Genomic DNA, 23,019 nt, shown 5'->3' on the forward strand with positions numbered 1-23,019 from the left:
ACTAACGTCCTGAAAGAAATCTTTGCTCTTCGGGACTCGGTCCTACGCTGGCGGTGCGGGTCTGTGTGCGCGCACTCCGCGCCTCGCGGCGAAGCGAACGAGGAGGAGCCAGAGCCGGGAGGCGGGAACGACCTGCCACGGGTGAGATGATGGAGCAGCGTCTTTGGCGGCCGCGGCGCCAGCAGCAGCAGCAGCAGCAGCAGCAGCAGCAGCAGCAGCTCTTGAACACACCTCAATGAGAGCGACAGTGGAAGCTGCTGAGCAGAAAGACGTAAGCAGGCTAACTATAGCCGCCGGGAGAGAGAGGGGATGTAACCTGTTCTGCTCAAGGCTGTGAGGTGCGTAATCCCGAGCCGACCCATTATGGAGCGGGTGCAGCCAGCGTTGCCACAGGTGATTTGATTTCCTGTGACGGTAGCTTAGCCAGCCGGGACAATTCCAAAACATTCTTATTTTAAAGTCCTTTTCGGCCACCTGGAGAAGGGGGACGACTCCTAGGAAAAGTCTTACTGTTGATAAATTGACGACCAAGATTTAAAAAGTGTCTCCTCCCGTCACCTCCTCTCCTCTCTGCGAAGCAGATTGGAACCATGGCTTATCCCTTACTCTTCTGCCTCCTGCTCGCTCATCTGGGATTGGGAACTGCTAGCGCCAGCCGCGACCCTCCGGGACGGCTGGATCCCCCTAGAGAGAGAACCCTGAGGCTGAAGCAGCACGCCCAGCAGCCGGCTCGAGCCTCTGCCTCGGATTCCTCGGCTCCCTGGAGCCGCTCCACCGACGGCACCATCTTGGCGCAGAAACTCGCCGAGGAGGTGCCCATGGACGTGGCCTCTTACCTCTACAGCGGGGACTCCCACGAGCTGAAGCGAGCCAACTGCTCCAGCCGCTACGAGTTGGCGGGCCTGCCGGGGAAGTCGTCAGCCCTAGCCAGCTCCCATCCCTCCTTGCACGGGGCACTGGACACGCTGACACACGCCACTAACTTCCTCAACATGATGCTGCAGAGCAATAAGTCGCGGGAGCAGAACTTGCAGGACGACCTGGAGTGGTACCAGGCACTGGTGCGGAGTCTCCTGGAGGGCGAGCCCAGCATTTCCCGGGCAGCCATCACCTTCAGCACCGAGTCGCTGTCCGCGCCGGCCCCGCAGGTTTTCCTCCAGGCCACCCGCGAAGAGAGTCGCATCCTGCTCCAGGACTTGTCCTCCTCGGCACACCACCTGGCCAACGCCACGCTGGAGACCGAGTGGTTCCACGGCCTGCGGCGCAAGTGGAGGACCCACTTACACCGCCGCGGCTCCAATCAGGGGCCCCGGAGCCTGGGCCATAGCTGGCGGCGCAGGGACGGGCTTGGCGGGGACAAGAGCCATGTCAAGTGGTCTCCACCTTATCTGGAGTGCGAGAACGGGAGTTACAAACCCGGGTGGCTGGTCACTCTCTCCGCTGCTTTCTACGGGTTGCAGCCTAACCTGGTCCCGGAATTCAGGTAGGGAGGGGGGAAAAAGCAAAAGCAAAGTCTTCCTTCCGGTGTCTCATGTGGGGAAGGAACACTTGGCTGTGACTCTTAACGCCTCCCACCCCTCCCAGTGGAGACCCAGACTGACGGACACCTATCGCGGGCGCCTGTGCTTAGGGACAAGAAGCGCCCTAGGTTTGTCAGTTCAGTGAAAGCTTCTCTCAGATCAGTTTCCCTGCAAGGGGCACGGGACTGGGGAGCATTTGTCAGAGTTGAGAGAAATCTCGGATGCCCTGTGGTTCATTTCAACCCACGGGAGAGCAGGGAGGGTATTTCCCTTTCTGGGGTGACCGGAGGGAAGCTGGAGAGCTCGGGTGTGCCCGTGAGGCACAGAGTGGCCAGCATTGGGTGAGGAGGAAAAGGGAACAGGAGGAAGACAGAGTTCCTCTGTTCTGCCACTTAGGGGTAGCCTCTGCCTGCTTTCTCTGTGCGAGGTTCAGGATACCCGTCTGCTGTTAGTTACCAGAGAGCGTGACTAAAAGAGTATATCCCCTCCGCAGTTTTGTCCCTTCAGCAGTGAGTCAGTCTCAGCAGCATAGTTGTCTCCAGGATCCACTTTGCAGTTTGATCAGTGTGCTCCTTCTACCCACCTCTCTCCTCCCCCTAGTCTCCCTTCCTTGGTCCCCTCTTTGTCCTGTTCTCTGTGTCAGGCATACCTGAGGGTTCTCTAGTCCTTCACATACTCATACACTTTATAAATGAACTGGATTGAGTTATCTTAGGGAGGAAGGGATTAGTTCTGACTGAATTCACTCAGGGAACTTGGAGGAAATTTAATAACCATTTTTCTGTATTTTCTGTCTAAAGGTACAGCATTTTGTGGGGAGATGAGAATTTGCAAAATAGCAGGGGTAACTTCTGCCCTGGGAAGTACCTGACCTTTCTGCTGAGGAACTTCTAAGAACTAGCACTTAAGAATCAATGTGAGGAAGGAACAGAAAGGGAAGAGTGAAAATTCCAAAGAGAGCCTTGGAGAGAGCCACAGATTGACTGGGGTCCTCCCCGATTTCCATGTTGGGAGGTTCTGGCAAGAAGGTCTTGGGCATTGAGGTTGCTTCTGTATTTTTTAGGAACTTAGGCAAAAGTGAGAAACCTCTGTGTGCGAGTGCCTTGATGCTCTGCTTGGCACGACAAGGACAGGATGCTGACCTGGGGAAAGATACGAGGCTGAGTACTGGGTGGGCAAAAGGGGAAATCAGAAAGCTTGTCTTGGCAGTGTCATGTCCTGCTGAATGAACCCCAGTGAATTGTTTAACCTCTCTGGGCCTCAGCTACTTAACTACCAAATGAGGGAGTTGAAGTAGATGGTCTCCAGGGAGGCATCCAGTTATAAAATTCTGTAGCTTTTGGTGCAGCAATACCTGAGAATATATATACAGATAGCACCCCCCCCCCCCCGCCATGTGACTACATTAAATGTGTGTGTGTGTGTGTGTGTGTGTGGTGTGTGTGTGGGGGGGGGTACACGCACATGCATGTGTTTCTGTCTCTCTTAAAGATCTTGTCTTAAGCCAGAGCAACTCTTTCCTACTTTCAGGATAATCTTATTTCCTCCTGATTTCTGCAGGATCCTATTAGTAAGAGCTGAGCACAGCTTTGAGTCTTTGCCATAATGTTTGCTAGAAGAGGAAAGATCAGCAGATGCCATTCACTGCCAGAAAATTGTTTGTGGCCTTCAGATAAGTCTTTTTAGGGAGTCCCAGTTCCCAGGATCGATCTTTCTTTTTTTCTTTCTTTTTCTTTTTCTTTCTTTCTTTCTTTCTTTCTTTCTTTCTTTCTTTCTTTCTTTCTCTCTTTCATCTATCATAATCATCTATTTACCTATCTGTAATGTTTACTTTCTGTCAGATTTTCTATCTATCTCTATCTATCTATCTATCTATCTACCTATCATCTATCATCATCATCTATTTACCTATCTATAACGTTTACTTTCTGTCAGGTTCTGTGGTAACTGCTTCACATGCATTATCTTGATTAATTTTCATGACCCTATGAGTTAGGTTTTATTATTTTTTTAGTTTTTAGTTCATTTAGTTTTATTTTACAGAAAAAGTAACCTGAAGCGGGAGAGGTTAAGCTTTTTTCCTGAGATCCCACAGCAGGTAAGTAGTACAGCTAGGATCTGAGCCCTTTTCATACTTTTAACCACTATGTTAAACTCTGTTTTATGAAGGTATTCTAAGAATGCTGCATATAATAGAGCTGCTACACAAAAATATATGTATTTTCAAAGGTCAGATGTGGGTCTAGGGGGAGAGCCATTCATTTTCAGAATCATTTCTCTTAAGGCTCAGAAAGCATGAGTCACCTAAATAAACTCAGTGCCTTCTGCCAGCTGAGATGAAAAGCTGAGAACACAAAGGGTCTGAGATTGTGAGGGCTCACACACCCCCTATTTCTTTGGACTACATTCAGAAAATTGTTTCCTCTGGCTAAGTTTCTTTAAGTGCTTTCACAGTCATCAATGGTATTCTTTAGCCAAGGCACAAAGCCAGGCCATTTAGTATTTGGCTCTCTATGAAGCTGGTTCATCCTGGCAGCATGTGTGAAGAGCAGAATAAGTGCACTCCTGAAGTGCCTTTGCTCGGTGTCTTGCACCCCTTAAATGCACAAGATGTTAATTATAGGAACTAGAAGAAATCTTCTAAAGATCAGATGGGTCCTCCTGTTGTTTCATAGATAAATAGCACTAAAAAGGTGAAGTGACTTGTCCAAAAATCACAAATCAATATAGTAATGACAGAACCAGGATCCAGGTCTTCTGCCTCTGGTTTACACTATACTTGATATTTATGTACCTAAATCATATTTCTGTGGCTCTCTTAACCCCTGCATACAATGCATGCTGGGGGACATAGTTTACTCTTCATCATCTTTTAGGACAAAAAAAAATTGGCTCATAGAACACAGCTGTTGATTTAAAAAAATATAGTGTTCATTTCACACATTTGAGATACTATTTAAATGGGCCTTTTCTGTCTCTTTCTAAAAGGCAAAGTGTTTTCTTTTCTTTCTTTTTTTTTTTTTTTTTGGTGGTGGTGTTTTATGATATACAATATGCATTCTACATTCTGTAATACAGATGAATAATATTGTACAGACATGTTTACAGACATGCTTAAATTTTTGGAAAGCCATGATTAAGAGCTCTACACATGATTTAAAATGTATTTTGAACGTCCACAATGTTATTTGCCAAAAGCCTTATCTGTAATGGAAAATCCATTGATAAAAATTTTCTTATGGAAGAGGAAAGGAAGAAAAATGTGGTTAAAATTTCCATTTAAGATAAGTTAGTATTTTCTCAGATATTGCATGTAATAGTCAAATGTTTAAACATTTTATTTTTAGAGGATTAAATCCCAAACATGAAATTCAAAAGTAATGTGAGAACATGGTTAACCACCTTCTTATATTAATGTTTATCATTGTAAAATACCTCTCCGAGTAAATTTTATTCCCCTCTGCTTCAGAATGACACAAGTATCTTAAGTTTAAAAGCCTGGCCTAAGACTCACATGGGAAGAGAAATTTATTGCTCATTTCTTTTTTTTTAAAAAAATGGCATTAGTTGCTTTAACCAAATGTCTCTTGGGTCTTTTGTTCTATAGTGTAAACATTTTAGTTCTCATATTCCATCTCAGCAAAAGAGAGAGTAATAATTTAAGATATATCCTCAGTTGTTTATGTTTATTACATTAGGTTTGTGATGTCTTTGTAGAGCTTTCCTTAAAGTTAACTCTTTGGTTTTGCATAATAATTTTTCATTGAGGAACTGGAAGTGCTATGGAGTTGGATCCCATAATGCTGAAATCATAGATATCTTCCTAGTGGTACTTTGTCCTGTTCAGTGCTTAGGATGGATATAAGGTGTTGAATTTATATTAAGGTAAAGGAACCTTGGGAACTAATTATTTTTTGATGAGCTAAAAGAGACTTAGGAATTCACTTGGTTTCTTTCATCTTCTCAATTTGCAATGGAGGCAACAAGACCCAAAGGGCTAAAGGAACTTGCTAGAGTGGCACAGCTCTTTTGTGGTAGGTTAAAATTCGTGGGAACAAATAATATTTAGCACCTACTATATATCAGATGCTTTATATATACCATTGCATGTAATTGTATTTTCAGCTAGTGACAACTTCAGGAAAGTTGAGCAACCTGGCCAAGGGAACACAGCTAGTAAATTAGGGAGCCCAAATCAAGTTTAGGTCTATCTAGCTATGAAGCTCATACTGTCTTTCCGCCATCCTATACTGTTATCTCTTGTTTACCAACTTTATTTTCACCTTGTTACTTAAAAATATAACATAGTAATGACTTAAAATAATATATTTGGCCCAAATAAGTCAAACACACTTATTACTTTTAGGCCAACCACACAACCAAGTATGTCGTATAGTAAGAAGAGTATTAGACTTGACAGAACTTTGCCTCAAGTCCCAGTTTTGTCTCTGACTGGCTGTATTACCTGTCTGGAGATCAGCTTCTTCATAATTAAAATGTGGGAATGGAGTTTATGCTATCCAAATATCTTTATAACTCTGTTTTCTATGTATTCTTAATTGGTCTATCCAAATCATCAACAAGTAGGCTCTGGAAACAGGAATAATACACATAAGTGCGGTACCTTGTGGAAATGATATTGCTGGGGAAGTAACATGCAGAGGAAGAGGAAACCATGTGAATGTCAGACTTGATGTTGATAAAAAAAAAGCAATAGGGCAATGAAGGAAAGATCACAATAGTGTGGAAACCCCTTTTTATAAACTAACGCAGCAAACGTTGATGTCACTGATTTGCTGACTCCTGAGGGATCACTTCACTCTTTCCTTTACATCCTATACGCATATACCTCCATCAGTGATTCTGGTACAGATCTCTGCATTCAACTAGAGAGGGAAATTCACAGTATAAAGGAAATGACCATCTTGCTCCAAGCTAGACATATCTTACATCCCTCTTGTGGGTAATGATAGTGGTGAAAAGAGGTTGCCTGTAGACAGCAGAGATGCCTACCTGGGTTATATATCAAAGAGTTTTTAGATGAACTTCTGCCATTGAGGTTTTTCAGTCTCAATTATTTCTTCTGTAAGCTGTGAATAGTAAAGTACATCTCCTTTGGGATTCTGTAGTGACTAAGTGAAGAATTGTGATCATACAGGAAGTTCAGTAAATATTTTGTAATGTAACTTCTGGCTTCCCAAGTATTTCCCTCAGAGATAAACTTTCTTAGTTTAGCTGAATTAAAAGTCATGTGGTTAATAGTTTATAATTTATATGATGGCTTAGTTTCATCCCTCATTATTGTGAACACTTGTAATGACAGTGGATCAGGGTAGAAATACGGGCCTTGGAGACAGAAGATACTGGCATCTTCTGGGTGGTGTTTGACTGGGTGGTGTTTGACTCATTGTGTTACCATGGGCAGTAGTTGCCTTTCTAATTTTCAGTTTCTTCATCTATAAATTGAGGGGGTTGGTTTAGGTGACATGTAGGACTCCTTATAACCCTGAAAGTCTATGATTATGTACATAATTAAACATGTTACTTTAACTTTTGAAGTTTTATTTGATTAGAATGCTGAAAATTGTTAATCCATTTTCATTTAAATGAAGATCATGTTCATATATGTTCAATGTATGTTTTTATCATAGTCATTTATTTATTAGAGAAAGCCCTCTTGATGTATACTGAGTTAAATATATATACTAATGGAAATGAGAGCTTTCTTTCTTTCTTTCTTTTGAATACCATTTCAAAATAAGAAGCATGATCTGAGCTTCCAGATCTTTTTTTGAATGTTTATTTACTTTTGAGAAAGAGAGACAGACACAGCACGAGCAGTGGAGGGGCCAGGAGAGAGGGAGGCACAGAATTGGAAGCAGGCTCCAGGCTCTGAGCTGTCAGCACAGAGCCTGATGCGGGGCTCAAACTCACAAACCATGAGATCATGACCTGAGCCAAAGTTGGACACTCAACCGACTGAGCCACCCAGGCACCCCCTGAATTTCCAGATCTTGAAAGACCCTCTGAATATACTTAAAGTCAACATGAAGCTATTTTTCAATTTTTTAAATGTTTATTTATTTTTGATACAGAGAGAGACAGAGCATGAGCAGGGGAGGGGCGGAGAGAGAGAGACACACACACAGAATCCAAAGCAGGCTCCAGGCTCTGAGCTGTCAGCACAGAGCCTGATGTGGGGCTTGAACTCATGGACCGTGAGATTATGACCTGAGCTGAAGCCAGAAGCTTAACTGACTGAGCCACCCAAGCGCTCCTATTTTGCAAATTTCTAAATCAAGGGCATCAGTATGCCTGTGTAACTTCCCTCAAGATAACTAATGTTTAGGTTGAAGCTCCTTACCTACCCACTCTTAATAACAACTCATTTTCAATTTACTTCTGTAGTTGGCTTTAAAATGTAAAGAAAAGGGCTATTTATTGTGGTGCAGCAGTGACACAGTATTACTTGTCATTTTCTAGAACACGCATTTGGAAGCAGAAATGGGATTTCTGAGACTGCTAAATAAATAACAAGAGTATATGCCTGCCCTCTGGAGAGGGAACTGATGCCCTCCCTAGCTGATTTTATAGCCTCAACTGCGAGATAAGTCAAATTTTACTTTCAATTTAAGAAAGGCAGCAGTTTGGTGTTCATTGTTCAGGGTTTTATGGCTACCTTTTTCCAACCTGCACTGTGTTTTATGATTATATTGTAACATACTGGGATGCCGAGAAGTATGCTGTTGACATTAGTTTGCACTTGGTTGGTACAGAGGCATTAGTGCCTTGTTTGTTTTCTCCCTTCAGTTCTGGACTGGTATTTACAGGGTTGTTTTAGCAGACTTACTAAAATAGTACACTGGGATTTTGATAACTTTGGCATCTTGATGGCCACTATGCACAAATAGGCAGCACACTGGTACCAGGGCTATGCTCAGAGTGTTTGCAGCCGACAATGTTATTAGGCTCTTGTCCACAGCTTTGGCATATGTACCAGGGAGCGGGGGGTGAGGGCAGCTTGTTCTCCTGGTCTGTCAGCCTTATTTGCTTCTCAGCTGTTAGTAAAAAAAAAAAAATTCTATGTGCAACTTCTACTTTATCTGGGCATTTACTCATCCCACAAGTCTTTCTTACTTCAGGGAAGAAAACATAAAAATATTTGGGTGGATAGGTTGTTTTATGAAATACTTCTTCAGTTAAAAGACCTCTGTTTTCTACAATACCAAACTTAGTATAGGAGCCATGACTTTCTTTTTTGTATCAAAGCATATTATAGTGTCTCAAAGCAATTGCAGGATACATCTAGTTTCATCTAGGGTAGAATTTATAGGAAACACAAAATTCGTTTAAGTGATCTGACCCCAAGATCATTTTTCCCAAACAAAAATCTTGTTACCTACCTTTTTGTCAAAGAAGGAAGTCTGTCTCTCTTGCTCTCTCTCTCTCTCTCTCTCGTACATGGTTAACAATTACTTCTAATTAATTTAAATACATATAATATCTCTTCTAACTTTCCCAGTTAAAAACTGTAACTACAACAAGACAATGTAGAATGAAAAAATATCTGTCCAGTTAGCAAAAGTACCCAGTGCATCTATAACTTAAAAGGAAACTTCGAATTACATAAGATTTTGGTTTATTTCTTTAACCTAGCTTTCTTCCACTTATGTGTTTTGTCCCATGGGTATGGCTTTTTACATTACTATGGAAGAACTTTTATAGAGTAATATGACACATAGCTTTTATCTGAGAAAGAGGAAAAGGTAATTCAGTATAGAATAATATGTTTTATCAATTCTAAGATGTATTTCTTCCTGATTTTGATGTCTTTTAACTGAGATCTGTCTTATGATTGAGAGCATGTCATTTTCAATTGGCATACATTTCCTTTTAATGGTACACAATGCTGCATATTTCAATTAATGGTATCTTATATTTGATGAATATACGCCTGCCATGGGGCTCGAACTCATGAACTGGGAGATCATGACCTGAGCTGAAGTCATATGATCAACCGACTGAGCCACCCAGGCTCCCCTCTTTTTTCTCTTTTTTAAAGATTTTTTTTTTTTTTTTGCTTTTCAAATTTTTATTTAAATTCCAGTTAGTTAACATACAGTGCAATATTGGTTTCAGGAGTAGAATTCAGTGATTTATCACTTCCATACAACATCCAGTGCTCATCACAAGTACTCTCCTTAGTACTCATCACCCATCTAGTCAATCCTCCACCCACATCCTTCCATCAACCCTCAGTTTGTTCTCTATCTTTAAGAGTCTTTTATGGTTTGTTTCCCTCTCTCTTTTTTCTTCCTCCTTTCCCACATGGTCATCTGTTTTGTTTCTTAAATTCTACATATGAGTAAAATCATATGGTATCTGTCTTTCTCTGACTTATTTCATTTAACATAATATATTCCAGCTCCACCCACATCATTGCAAATGGAAAATTTTTCATTCTTTTTGATGGTTGAGTAATATTCTGTTGTGTATATATATACCACATCTTCTTTATCCATTCATTAGTTGATGGACATTTGAGCTCTTTCCATAGTTTGGCTATTATTGATACTACTGCTATAAACATCAGGATGCATGTACCCCTTCAAATCTGTATTTTTGTATTCTTTGGGTAAATACCTAGGAGTGCAATTGCTGGATCATAGGGTAGTTCTATTTTTAACCTCCATACTGTTTTCCAGTTTGCATTCCCACCAACAGTGCAAGAGGGTTCCCCTCTCTCTTCATCTTCACCAACCCTGTTGTTCCTTGTGTTATTAATTTTAACCATTCTGACAGGTGTGAGGCGGTATCTCATCATGGTTTTGATTTATATTTTCCTAAAGATGAGTGATGTTGGGCATCTTTTCATGTGTCTGTTAGGCAACTGTATGTCTTCTTTGGAAAAATGTCTATTCATGTCTTCTGCTCATTTCTTAAATGGATTATTTGTTTTTTAGGTGTTGAGTTTGATGAGTTCTTTATAGATTTTTGGATACTAACCCTTTATCAGATATGCCATTTGCGAATATAAAGATTTTATTTCTAATTAATCCCTACACCCAATACGGGGCTTGAACTCACATATGTGAGATTAAGAGTTACATGCTCTACTGGCTGAGGCAGACAGATACACCCACAGTCCTTTTAATGTATGTGAAATATACAAAACATTGGGCCAGAAGTGGCAGAAACTTTTGTTTTCAGATTAGATTATCAAAGGATTATCAAAATCTTTCCCACACCATCTGGTGAAGGATTTCACTCACACTGTGGGAAAATGCCTAGGACAATGAGAATAAAAGACCACTTGTAGGGGTGACTGGGTGGCTCAACCAGTTAAACAACTGACTCTTGATTTCAGCTCAGGTCATGATCTCACAGTTTGCTTTCACAGTGCGGTGCCTGCTTGGGATCTCAGGCTTTGCTCTGACAGTGGGGGGTCTGCTTGGGATTCTCTTTCTCCTTCTCTCTAAAAATAAATAGGCTTTTTAAAAAAAGACCACTTATGGACCAAAACCAGGAGGAAATAGATCTTTCTTTTTTAAAGGGCTTAGAGGTTTTACGGTGAAAATAAAAACTTCAGGGTTTTAGCCACATAACTAGTTTCGGTTGGTGAGATTTAAATGGAATTGTGGAGTTAAGTGTTTTTTCTTTTTCTTCTTTTTTTGTCTAGTCAGCTGCCTGAATGAAGAGTTTGGATTTCCCTTGTTTGATGCCTCATACCACTGCACAGAGCAGGGTTTCTCATACTAGGCTTTATTGACATTATGGGCCAGATCATCTTTTGTTGTGAGGGCTGTCTTGTTTAAGATGTGTAGTAGCACCTCTGGCCTCTACTTACGAGATGCTAGTAGCAACCTCATGGACCTCCTAGACATCGAAAATGTGTACAAACATTGCCAAATATCTCCTTGGGGGCAAAATGCCTATGTTTGAAAGCTGCTGGTGTAGAGAGAACTCATATAAATATTCTCTTCTGGGGCTATTTATTTCAAGGGTTCTGTATGTATATGTATGTGTATGTGTTCGTGAATGAGTCTGACAGATCACATTTCTATTTATTTATTTATTTTCTTACTTGTTTGGAACATAATATCATTTCATATATAGAACCTGATATGAGTGAGGACTGGAAAATTTTCATCAATCAATGTAATATTAATTTACATTTTTACATCATCAGGGTTCAAAAAGAACAACTTGGCAAATTATTTGTAGAATTTGTTACTAATACGGCTTTATTATTCTCATGGTTAAGTGTTTTATATCTAAGGTTTATCCATAAAGGATGCATTTTGAAAAGAAAACATGTGTGTGGGTGGTGGGGTCATTCTTTAAAGAAGCAAATTTTAGTCGATGTCCTGACAAAGCTTCTTTTTGAAGAATTAGAATTTTAGAAGTAAAAAGGATTTTAGAGATAATATAACCCAATTTATAGTTACTTTTACGAGTGAGGAAATTGACACCCAGGGAAGTGACCATCACTTGCATTAGCTATGGCTGCAGTGAACTTGTAATTTAATGTAGGCACAAATAAAAACACCCAGAGTCATCAAATAAAGGTTAACTTATATTCATTATTCACTGATTTCAAACATGGCTGGGCATCGGGATCATCTGGAAAGCCTAATAATATGTTCCTTGGCCCTCCCCAGACCCTGTGAATAAGATAATCTGAGGATAGGTTCAGAAGTCTATATTAAAACAAAGTTTTTGTAATTCAGAGGCAACTGATCCTTAAGCACCAACTTGGAAAAAGGCAAAAAGCGTTTAATAAGGTTATAACATATATAATCAATTTCCCAAGATTTTAAGAATAAAAATTAAAAATTATAGATGCTTAGCACCTTCAGCTTTAGTTATCCAAAGGATTTGGATACAGGCAATTCTGAATACCTGAAGCAATTCAATATTGTGAACGATCCTATTGGTAGGGGTAGAATGAATAGTAGGTTCTTCATGAAGGCAGAGACATCACAGGTACTGAGCCTTGGAATATGGGCCACAGAGTAGTGTGCTGTATCTCCCTCTCTTTATTTTGGGTTCTTTTTCTCACTGTTAAGATAGGGGCTATCATGAAAACAGCTGTTTCTGGTCTCTTTATATAAAAGTCCTATTTCCCCAACCAGTTCTACATGGCCTTCACATGCAAGAACCACATTTTATGACTTCCCATATTCAGTCCCTCTTGAAATCATCTTGCATATTTCAGGGAGGCAGTATGGAATAGTATCTAGGAGGAAGGGTTTTAGGATTATAAACGTATACTTGAATCCATGAGCTTTCACTTTTGCTTACCTTGTGACACTGGGCAAATTACTCAACTCTTTCCATGTCTTTATCTTGAAAGAGTTGTAAAGAGTAAACAGTCATATGTATATATGTATATATATATGTTTATATATCTATGTGTATATATATGTTTATATATGTATATATATCGTTTATATATACATATAGTATATATATGGTTTATATATATAGTATATATGTGGTTTATATATATTATATATATATTTAGTTTAGCATAATGTGTGGAATGTAGTATTTAAAAAAAAACATTATAGAGTATGTAACATGTGTCTGGCTAGGACTATAGATGCTGGAGATATAATAATGAAAATAACATGGATTTTTTATGGGGGTGGGGGGGATAGATGATAAATAAGAAAAATAAATATAATAAATAATTCTTGATAGGAACAAGTGATATAAAGTTATAAATAGGATAATGAGATAAAGAATAGCTGAGAGGCAGGGTGGGCTGCATTAAATAGGATGGTCAGGATAGACCGTTGAGTTAAGAAATGAAGGATGAGAAGGAGACAGGCATGGAACAAGTTGAGGTAATCATGATCTAAATAGGAAATAGCAAGAACAAAGGTCTTGAGACAAGAATGAGCTTCAAATGGTCTAAGAATAGAAAGAAAGTGTTACTAGAATGTACTGAGAGGTGGGTAATGACATAGAAGATGAGTGTAATATATGCAGAAGGTGTTCAATAAATGGCTAAGATACTGTGGTAATATAGAAACATATTAAGTGCTTTAAACATTTCTACCTCTTAGCAATCTGTAAATTGTGGATGAATCTACACTATTTTCCTTTGGATGGTTTGGTTGTAATGTTATCTTATTTTGGGGCTTTTTTCTCTTTCCTCCTTTTACTCTTGGCCTTGGCCTTCTTGCCATTGCCTCCCTTAGCTCTGGGAGTTTGAGTTTTCCAGTCTCTCTGATGAGATTTCAGTAAAAAAATAAGCTATTTCTTTATATATATATATATATATATATATATATATATATATATATAATTTTTTAAAGTTTATTTTGAGAGAGAGAGAGGGAGAGAGAGAGAGGGAGAGTGAGTGTGTGTGTGTGTGTGTGTGTGTGTGTGTAAATGGGAGAGGGGCAGAGAGAGAGGGAGAGAGAGAAACCCAAGCAGGCTCTGTCAGCACTGAGCCTGACACGGGGCTCTATTTCATGAACCCATGAGATCATGACCCGAGCCGAAACCAAGAGTCAGATGCTTAACCAACTGAGCCACCCAGGTGCCCCAAGAATAAGCTATTTCTAGTTGCTCCATTCTCAAATGTGAATGAACAAATTGGAATTTGAGAGGCAAAGGAGGTAGAAATAAAAAATCCAAAATTTCTTGCAAAAATAAGCTGGGTGCTTTTCTTGCTCCCTGGCTCAAACCTGTACGTAAAGCCTTCTCCAGACACAGACAGCAGAATAAGGGCAGAGACACAGCAGGTTAACTCCTGGGCGAAGCATCTTTTTCTTCACCAGCATGCCTGGAATGACGTCCTGCAGATCCCTGACTTCTCTCAAGCTGGTAGCTGGCAGGTCTTGTCATTTGGCATTTCCTGACATACTTTGTTGTCCTTTATGGTGAGGTCTCAGATGTAGAGGTCAGGGGCTGCCTGTGAGAGGCACAAGGCATAGAAGTGAGATTGGAAGAGTCAGAAGAGAGACCACAAATATTTGGACATGAATTTGGAGGTAGACTTTGCATTATGGGAAGTATAGGTAGGAGTGTATCTCTAATGAGCATTAACAATGAAAATCTGGTTTATGGGTTTTAGGAAATAAAATAATCATCATTACCTTCTCTAACATGACAAATGTGGAATTTAATCTATTGGTTACCTTGCTTTTTGCACCCATAAATTTTAAATAGTATCTTATATGGTTTACTTTTCTTTCTCTGTTTTCCTACTTCTCTTGCTATTCCAGTATTTTTAGATAATTAAAGATGGTAGAATTTATAACCTGTCACTGCAGTAAGAAAAAAATAATAATCATAAAAAACCAAAACCCTCTGTGCTTTGTCTATTGATTGCCTCTAAGAAATGAAACTTGAATAACTGAATCCATGCATTTTCAGAATGTTCCAAATTCCAAGAACTAATGGATTATCTCTCTCTAGATCAGTTGCTCGAAACCCTGCTACCTTTAGGTTGCAAGTGTCTGCAAGGAGACTTCACATACTGCTCCCCACCCTTGGAATTGGCTTCTGCCTTTCTTTTTCTTGTTAAAGAAAGAAAAAGGAACCATATATTTTACTTACCTCTAATATCATCTAACTGCTTAATCAATCATACTATTTCTTTAAAAAGTTTCACATTTTTTTGAAGCCATTCTTGTTGGAGTCTCATGTTTTCTGCAGAATAACTATCATGGAAAATCTTTTTCGAATTACTGAAAATTTGAATTCAACTGTGTGTTGGACGCAGGTTCTGTTATTTCTAGAATTTTTATTTTTTCATCTCCTGGAGCACAATTTCAAATACTTTCTAAGTATTTCAGGTACTTTCTAAATACAATTTCTAAGTCTTCCCATGTCTGAAAACATGTCTTAGCGCACGATTGATTGTCAGAATATGGAATTATAGGTGCAAAGTCATTTCAGCCTCAGAATTTTAAAGACATTGTTTTTAGCATTTACTGATGGTGGTAAAACATTTTTGATATTAACCTGATTTATTACACTTTTGTAGGTAATTGTTTCTTGTCTCCCCATGGAAACTTTTAAGGTCTTTTCTTTTTCCTTGGGGTTCTGAATATTCATGATGATGTGCTTAGATGTGATTCTTTTTATTCATCAACCCTACCACTTAGTTGGCCCTTTTAGACTTTTCCACTCAGAAATTTTCTTTTGTGATTGCTTAAAATTACTTTCTCCTATCCATTTTCTCTTTCTGGAACTCCTAACACTTAGGTATTTGACCTTCTGAGTTGATCTCTGTATTTCTTAACTTTTTTCTCATTTTCCCATGTTTTTCTTTTTACTTTCCCTTCTAGGAGATTTTGTTTTTTCTTCCTTTTTAGTAAATTTATTTTCATTTGTCAATCTCTTTTAATTTCTACAAACTCTTTCTTGCTCTGATTGTTCTTCATAATTGTATGATCATTTTCTTAAATTTCTTTGAGAAAATTAAAATACCTATTAAATTGTCTTCTGTTGCCTGAATTACTGTTGTTTGTTCCTGGCTTAGTTGTTTTGCTTTTTCATACCAGTTCTTCTCCTTTATGCTACCAGTGCATCTCAAATGTGATCCTTAGTCATCAGTTTTATGATTGAAGGGCTCAGTTAATTTACATGGCTAGATGACACGGAGCCTTCTCAGATGTGTAGGTCTAGTTTCTCAGTAGAACTCTCCCTTGATCGTGAGGCTTCATTTTCTTTAGGGTGCCTGAGAAGGAAGTTGGGAGTCTCTGGGCCACCCTAGACCTTTACTCTAGGAGAACTAATAACCAATTTTAGAAACTTTAGCTCTTCCCAGGCATTTTTTTTCCATCTCTTTACAGAACCGTTCTTGGGTTTCAGTTTGGGAATAAATTCCATTACAGCACACAAAGGAGGATAACTTGTGTGACTGTTTAGAAGGAAGTCCTTCAATTCATTATCTTGATGTCTGCCTCATTTTCTACTTCTACTCTTGAAACCAATTGACTTTGAGTTTAAAATCTTTTTGAAAAGTCTGTTGGAAGAGACTCCATATCCAACTGCCATTACAATTGGATATAGAGGGATGAGGTAGAGAAATATATGCTCAACTCACCAACTTGAACAAGAGCTCAAACTTGGGTCTTCTGACCAGTCTTCCTACACTTATACCAAAGATATGGATATCATATACAGCCCTTTTCCTTATTAGGTATGTCTCCTTAGGCAACCCATTTCATCTCTTTTTGTCCCAAATTTCTTAACTATTATTTAGGGAAAATGATGTTGATAATACATAGTTGTAACATAAACTGGGGAAATAATATCAATCACATACAGTTCAGTGAGAACATTTTAAGGTTGTCTAGCATAATGTCTGACAGTTAACGAGTACCTAATAAATGATAACTTAAAACATAGGGTTCAAAGCATCCAGGTAAACTCTATATTTAGTTCACATCTTGGGTTCCTAACCAGGGTGGCTAATTTTACTTTCAATGGGAAAATTTTTTATCTACTTTATGGCCTTATTTACTGCTATTATTTCTGGATTAGAAGTAGCCTTTAGAGTAAACACACACACACACACACACACACACACACACACACACACTGTGCAGATTATCATCTGGGTAATCTGACCCGAACATCCGAATAAGAATCAACAGAAAAAAAAGAGAAATTTAGTAACTTAAGTAATGATTAATACAAAGATATTTTCATTTAGATATTGCAGCCAAACACTAACATAAATGGCACTTTTAATTAAGTCAACAGGAAACTGAAGGTATGAGATCATTATTTTATATTTTAAGACATAAATTAAACATTTATTTTCCATGACAGATATACTTTGTCATTTTTTCCTCCCTAGACATTAAAAAAGTATGACTTTCGACATATTATATAACTTGCCTGAACCTTATTTTCCTCATCTATAAGACGAGAGGATACTTCCTCTTTTATAGGATTGTTATTTGGAAAAAATGGGTCAATATAGGGGATCTCTTTGTACTGGGGCCCCTGAAAAGGGATTGTTATACCCCATTCAGAAATAGTCATATCCAAAGAGTTGATACAAGGAACACTGTGGATGTGTTTGATAAAATAAATTGTCCTCTTGTTATTTAAAATTGAAATAAAATGAAGCTCAAAACAATCCCAGGGAAGGAAAACCACAAAATGAAACATTAGTCAGCGACCTCTATAAAAGTGGCAGACTCAAAATGTATTTTTCAGAAAGAAAAATGCTATTAACAAATTCTGAACCCTAGCAATTTGAAGAGATATGCTACACTTAAGTTTGAAAAAAAATATCTCCTTGAGGAGCCTCAAAATGCAAAGATTGTATATGTGGATGGAAAATAGATGTTTCTCCTGATTGACCTTACTTCATTTTGTATTTATTGGTTCTTTCTCTTTTTTTAAAATCACACTTGAGTTTTTTTTTTTCACACAAAATGTACAGATCTTCCCAAGGAAGGTGTGACCTGATTGCCAAAAAACCTTCCAAGAACAAGAAGCCAGACAGATGGAAGACGTTTGTCACTATGTAAAGTTTTGGCAAGCTTTCTCTGGACGTGTCTGCTGCAAAGTAGCATGGGGGAGGAGAACATTTCCTTGCTTTGAGACAGACTCTTGTCAAATTTTCTAGATGTTTTAGAGGGCATCAGATTATGTTTTTGGTTCTTTTGTATCTCTTGTACTTATATGCTTGAATTAAATGATACAGATGCTGGGTGCTTTTCTGAGGATATTTTCTGAGGATGAGATGCCTCAAGTGAAGAAACTACACAAAGCTTACTTAAGTCACTGAAACATGAATGTAGACTCTTCTACCGTTAGATGGAAAAAGAAAGAAAATAGCCCTTCTTCCCCTTTAAAAAAAGTCTTTTCACTTTTCCTTGATCGCATCCCATTTATGAGATATGCTCTTCTCTTCATATGCTACTTGTGTGCAAATAATTTTAATTAAATACTTGCTATATAGCTCATTGTTTTGCTTACTTTTTATTCACCCAACTCTTTAAAAAAAAAACAACTTTTTTTAGGGGCACCTGGGTGGCTCAGTTGGTTGAGTATCTGACTTCAGCTCAGGCCATGATAGGTTCGAGCCCCACGTCGGGCTCTGTGCTGACAGCTTCAGATTCTGTGTCTCTCTCTCTGCCCCTCCCCCACCACACTCTGTCTCTCTCTCTCCTTCAAAAATAAATAAACATTTAAAAAAGCCCTTTTTTAAACGTTTATTAGAAAGAGAGAGAGAGAGAGAGAGAGAGGCAGAAAGTGGGGGAGGGGCAGAGAGAGAGAGGGATACATAGAATCTGAAGCAGGCTCCAGACTCTGAGCTGTCAGCACAGCTGTCTTGCACCCACAAAACGCGAGATGGTGACCTGAGCTGAAGTTGAACGTTTAACTGGCTGAACCACCCAGGCACCCTCCACAACTCTGTTTTAAAAATCTCTCCATGTTGCTATATATATATAACCAGTCCATTTCTCTATTGCAATATGGTACTCTACTGCTGCATAGCGTGTAGAAACTGTCCAGTCCCAGGGATGGGTACCCAGACTGTCTTCAATTCCCTGAAATTACAATAACACTGTAATAAGCTTATATACCCCTTTATAGATTTAAGTGAGAATTTCTTTGAAAGATAAATCCAAGAGCAGGATTTCTGGGTTACAGAGAGGAGTGAACATATTTTACAAAATATTGTAAGATTGTTCTCTCGACAGGCTGCATCAGTCTACATACTCACTACTAGGGCATAAGGGATCCTACAGCTTTATGTTACTGCCAACACTTGGTGTTGTGCAACTTTCTAATTTTTTGGCCAGTTTAATGAATCCAAAGTGACATCTCACTACTGTTTTAATTTACATTTCTCTGATTACTCTGAAGCATCTCTTCATGTGCACATTGTAAGTCTGTTGGGTTTACTTTTCTGTAAAATGCTTGTTTATATCCTTTGCCTTGACTTAAAAAGAACATCTTAAAAAGTTTCTACTTTTATATATTTTTGATATATAGGAATCATAATAGGAAAATATTTCCTTGCCAATTTTGTACATTGTAATATCACCCAGTCTGTCACTTTTCAGTTACCTTTTCCCTTGAACAGAATTTTCAAAAATTTCTGATGTTATTTTCTTAAAATTTTGCCTTACAGGCTATGCTTTTGGGTTTAAGACAGCTTTCAATACCTCGTCACAAAAATATTCCTTTATGTTATCAGCCACTAACTTTAAAGGTTTACTTTTCACAGTCATGTTTTGAACATCTGGAGTTACCTTTGCACATGGTTAGGTAGGTATCCAGGTATTATTTTTGTTCATTCAGTGAGCCAGATTCCCAACATTATCTTTATCATACATGTAAATGCCTTATATGCATATGTATGTTTCTGAATTCTCTATTTTGTTACACTGTTTCTCATGTCTGTTTTTCTGTTAATACTAAGTTTTATTGCCATGGTAGGGCAGTATGTCTTAATACTTGCTTGGGCAAGGCCTACCTCTTTTCTTTTCACAACTTACTTTTATTATTCTACTTAAGGTAAGTTACCAAGTTTTTCAAAATTCTATATAGAATTTTAGTGGTTCTGCATTAAATTTATAGCTGCATTTGATGAGAATTTACATTTTTAATATAGTAAATTATTCCTTCTTAGAGCATGGGCTCTCTCTCAATTTATTAAGATCATCTATTTTGTCTTTCATTAGAGCTTCAAAGTTTCTCCATAGAGGTTTTGTGTATTCTTGATTAAGTTACCTACTACAGAATTTATGGGTTCTGTTGCTATTTTAAATGGCATCTTTTTAGGTATAATTTTTTGGTGCAGATTTTGGTATAGATAAATGCTATTGATTTTTGTACATTGACCTGGTGTCCATTAATCTTGCTGCACTTTCTTATTATTCTCATATTTGTCTGTTGACTTACTGCCGGATAAATGATCCTCTACAAATAATGATGGTTTAATCTCATCTGAACTTTACATATCATTTTTTTTTCTTTATAGAATTAGTTGTGACTTTCAGTACTATATTAAACAGCATCAGCGATAGTAAGCATTCTTGACTTAAAGGGAACATCTTAAAAAGTTTCTCCTTTAATTATTTTTGATAGAAGCAAGCTTTATCAAGTTAAGAAAGTGTCCTCCTATTTCTAGTTCATCATTAAAGAAAATTGGGTGTTAGAACTTTGGAAAATGCTTTTTTACCTTGATTAAAATAATCATATAATTATTCTTATTTCTTCTATTAATGCTGTGAATTTCATTGATATATTTTCTTCTTCTTTTTTTGGTCTTTTAAGTTTTTATTTTAATTTGTTAGTTAACATACAACGTTATATTAGTTTCAGGTGTACAATACAGTGGTTCAACAATTCCATACATCACCCAATGCTCATTACAAGTGTACTCCTTAATCCTCATCGCCCATTTAACTCATCCCTCCCACCCACTCCCCTCTGCTAAGCATCAGTTTGTTCTCTATAGTTAAAAGTCTATTTCTTGATTTGTCTCTTTTTTCCCCTTCTGCTTATTTGTTTTGTTTCTTAAATTCCACATGAATGAAATCATGTGGTATGTCTTTCTCTGACATGCTTATTATTATTATATTCCTAATTCCATCCATGTTGTTGCAAATGACAAGATTTCATTCGTTTTTATGACTAATATTATATATAATTGTATTTTATATAATATACATATATGCATATGTATATGTATTATATATATAATTGTATTTTATATAATATACATAATATATTGCACCAACAGTGCAAGAGGGTTCCCTTTTCTTCACATCCTCACCAATACCTGTTGTTTCCTGTGTTGTTGACTTTAGCCATTCTGACAGGTGTGAGGTAATATCTCATTGTAGTTTTGATTTTCACTTCCCTGATACTAAGTAATGATGCACATCTTTTCATGTGTCTTTTGGTCATCAGTATGTCTTTGGAGAAATGTGCATTCATGTCTTCTGCCAATTTTTATTTAGATTATTTGGTTTTTTTTGGGTGTTGAGTTGTGTAGGTTCTTATATATTTTGAATACTAACCCTTTATCAGATATTTAATTTTCAAATATCTTCTCCTGTTTAGTAGGATGCCTTTTAGTTTTATTGATTTTTTTTTCCTTCACTGTGTAAAAGCTTTTTATTTTCATGTCGTCCCCATAGTTTATTTTTGCTTTGGTATCCCTTGGCTTAGAAGACATATCTAGAAAAAAGTTGCTGTGGCCAATGTTAAAGAGGTTACTGCCTGTGTCCTCTTCTAGGATTTTTATGGTTTCAGGTCTCGCCTTTAGGTCTTTCATCCATTTTGAATTTATTTTTGTGTATCGTGTAAGAAAGTAGCCCAGTTTTCCCAACACTTTTGTTGAAGAGACTTTCCCCATTCAGTATTTTTTCCTGCTTTGTTGAAGGTTAGTTGACCATAAAATTGTGGGTTTATTTCTGGGTTTTCCATTCTGTTCTATTGATCTATGTGTCTATCTTTGTACTAGTACCATAAACTTTTTTGATCACTATAGCTCTGTGATATAACCTGAAGTCCAGAATTTGCTTTTCTTTTCAAGATTGCTTTGGCTATGTGGGGTCTTTGTGGTTCCATATACATTTTAGAATTGTTTGTTCTCATTCTGTGAAAAATGCTGTTAGTATTTTGATAGAGATTGCATTAAACCTATATATTGCTTTGGGTAGTATAGATATTTTAAAAATATTTATCAGTTCTAGCAGGTTTTTGGTGGAGTCTTTAAGGTTTTCTATATATATTATCATGTCTTCTGCAAAGACTAAAAGTTTTACTTCTTCCTTACCAAATTGGATGCCTTTTATTTCTTTTTGTTGTCTGATTGATGTGGCTAGGACTCCCAGTACTATGTTGAATTAAAGTGACAAGAGTGGACATCCTTGTCTTGTTCCTGACCTTAGGGGAAATTCTCTGTTTTTTTGCATTGAGGGTGATGTTAGCTGTGGGTTTTTCATATATGGTCTTCATTATGTTGAGGTATGTTCCCTCTAAACCTACTTTGTTGAGAGTTTTTATCATGAATGGATGTTGTACTTTGTCAAATGTTTTTTTCTGCATCTATTGAAATGATCATATGGTTTTTATCCTTTCTCTTATTGATGTGATGTATCATGTTGACTGATTTCTGAATATTGAACCACCATTGATACCCAGAAATAAACCCATTTGATCGTGGAGAATGGTTTTTTAAATGACTTGTTGAATTCAGTTTGCTAGTATTTTGTTGAGGATTTTTAGAAATCAGAGATATTGGCCTGTAGTTCTTTTTTATTTGTCGTATCTTTACTTGGTTTTGGTATCAGGGTAATGCTAGCCTCATAGAATGAATTTGGAAGTTTTCCTTCCTTTTCTATTTCTGGAATAGTTTGAGAAGAATAGGTGTTAACTTTTTTAAATGTTTAGTAGAATCCATCTGTGAAGCATTCTGGTCCTGGACTTTTGTATGTTGAGAGTTTTTTGATTAATGATTCAATTTCTTTGTTGGTTATCAATCTATTCAATT

The 23,019-nt window shown here is 37.9% G+C and overlaps 1 protein-coding gene across 1 annotated transcript in view; it reads left to right on the forward strand.

Annotated features, from left to right (window-relative positions):
- Nucleotides 1-587: 587 nt before the first annotated feature.
- Nucleotides 588-23,019, forward strand: part of GPR158 (G protein-coupled receptor 158) — a 420,554-nt gene continuing 398,122 nt past the window's right edge. Inside the window, exon 1 of the mRNA XM_047864839.1 lies at nt 588-1,483. Within this exon, the coding sequence (XP_047720795.1) occupies nt 591-1,483 (893 nt within the window). The 5' untranslated portion in view covers nt 588-590. The remainder of the gene's footprint in view (nt 1,484-23,019) is intronic.

The sequence above is a fragment of the Prionailurus viverrinus genome, chromosome B4 (assembly GCF_022837055.1).
Source record: "Prionailurus viverrinus isolate Anna chromosome B4, UM_Priviv_1.0, whole genome shotgun sequence".
Lineage (NCBI taxonomy): Eukaryota > Metazoa > Chordata > Mammalia > Carnivora > Felidae > Prionailurus > Prionailurus viverrinus.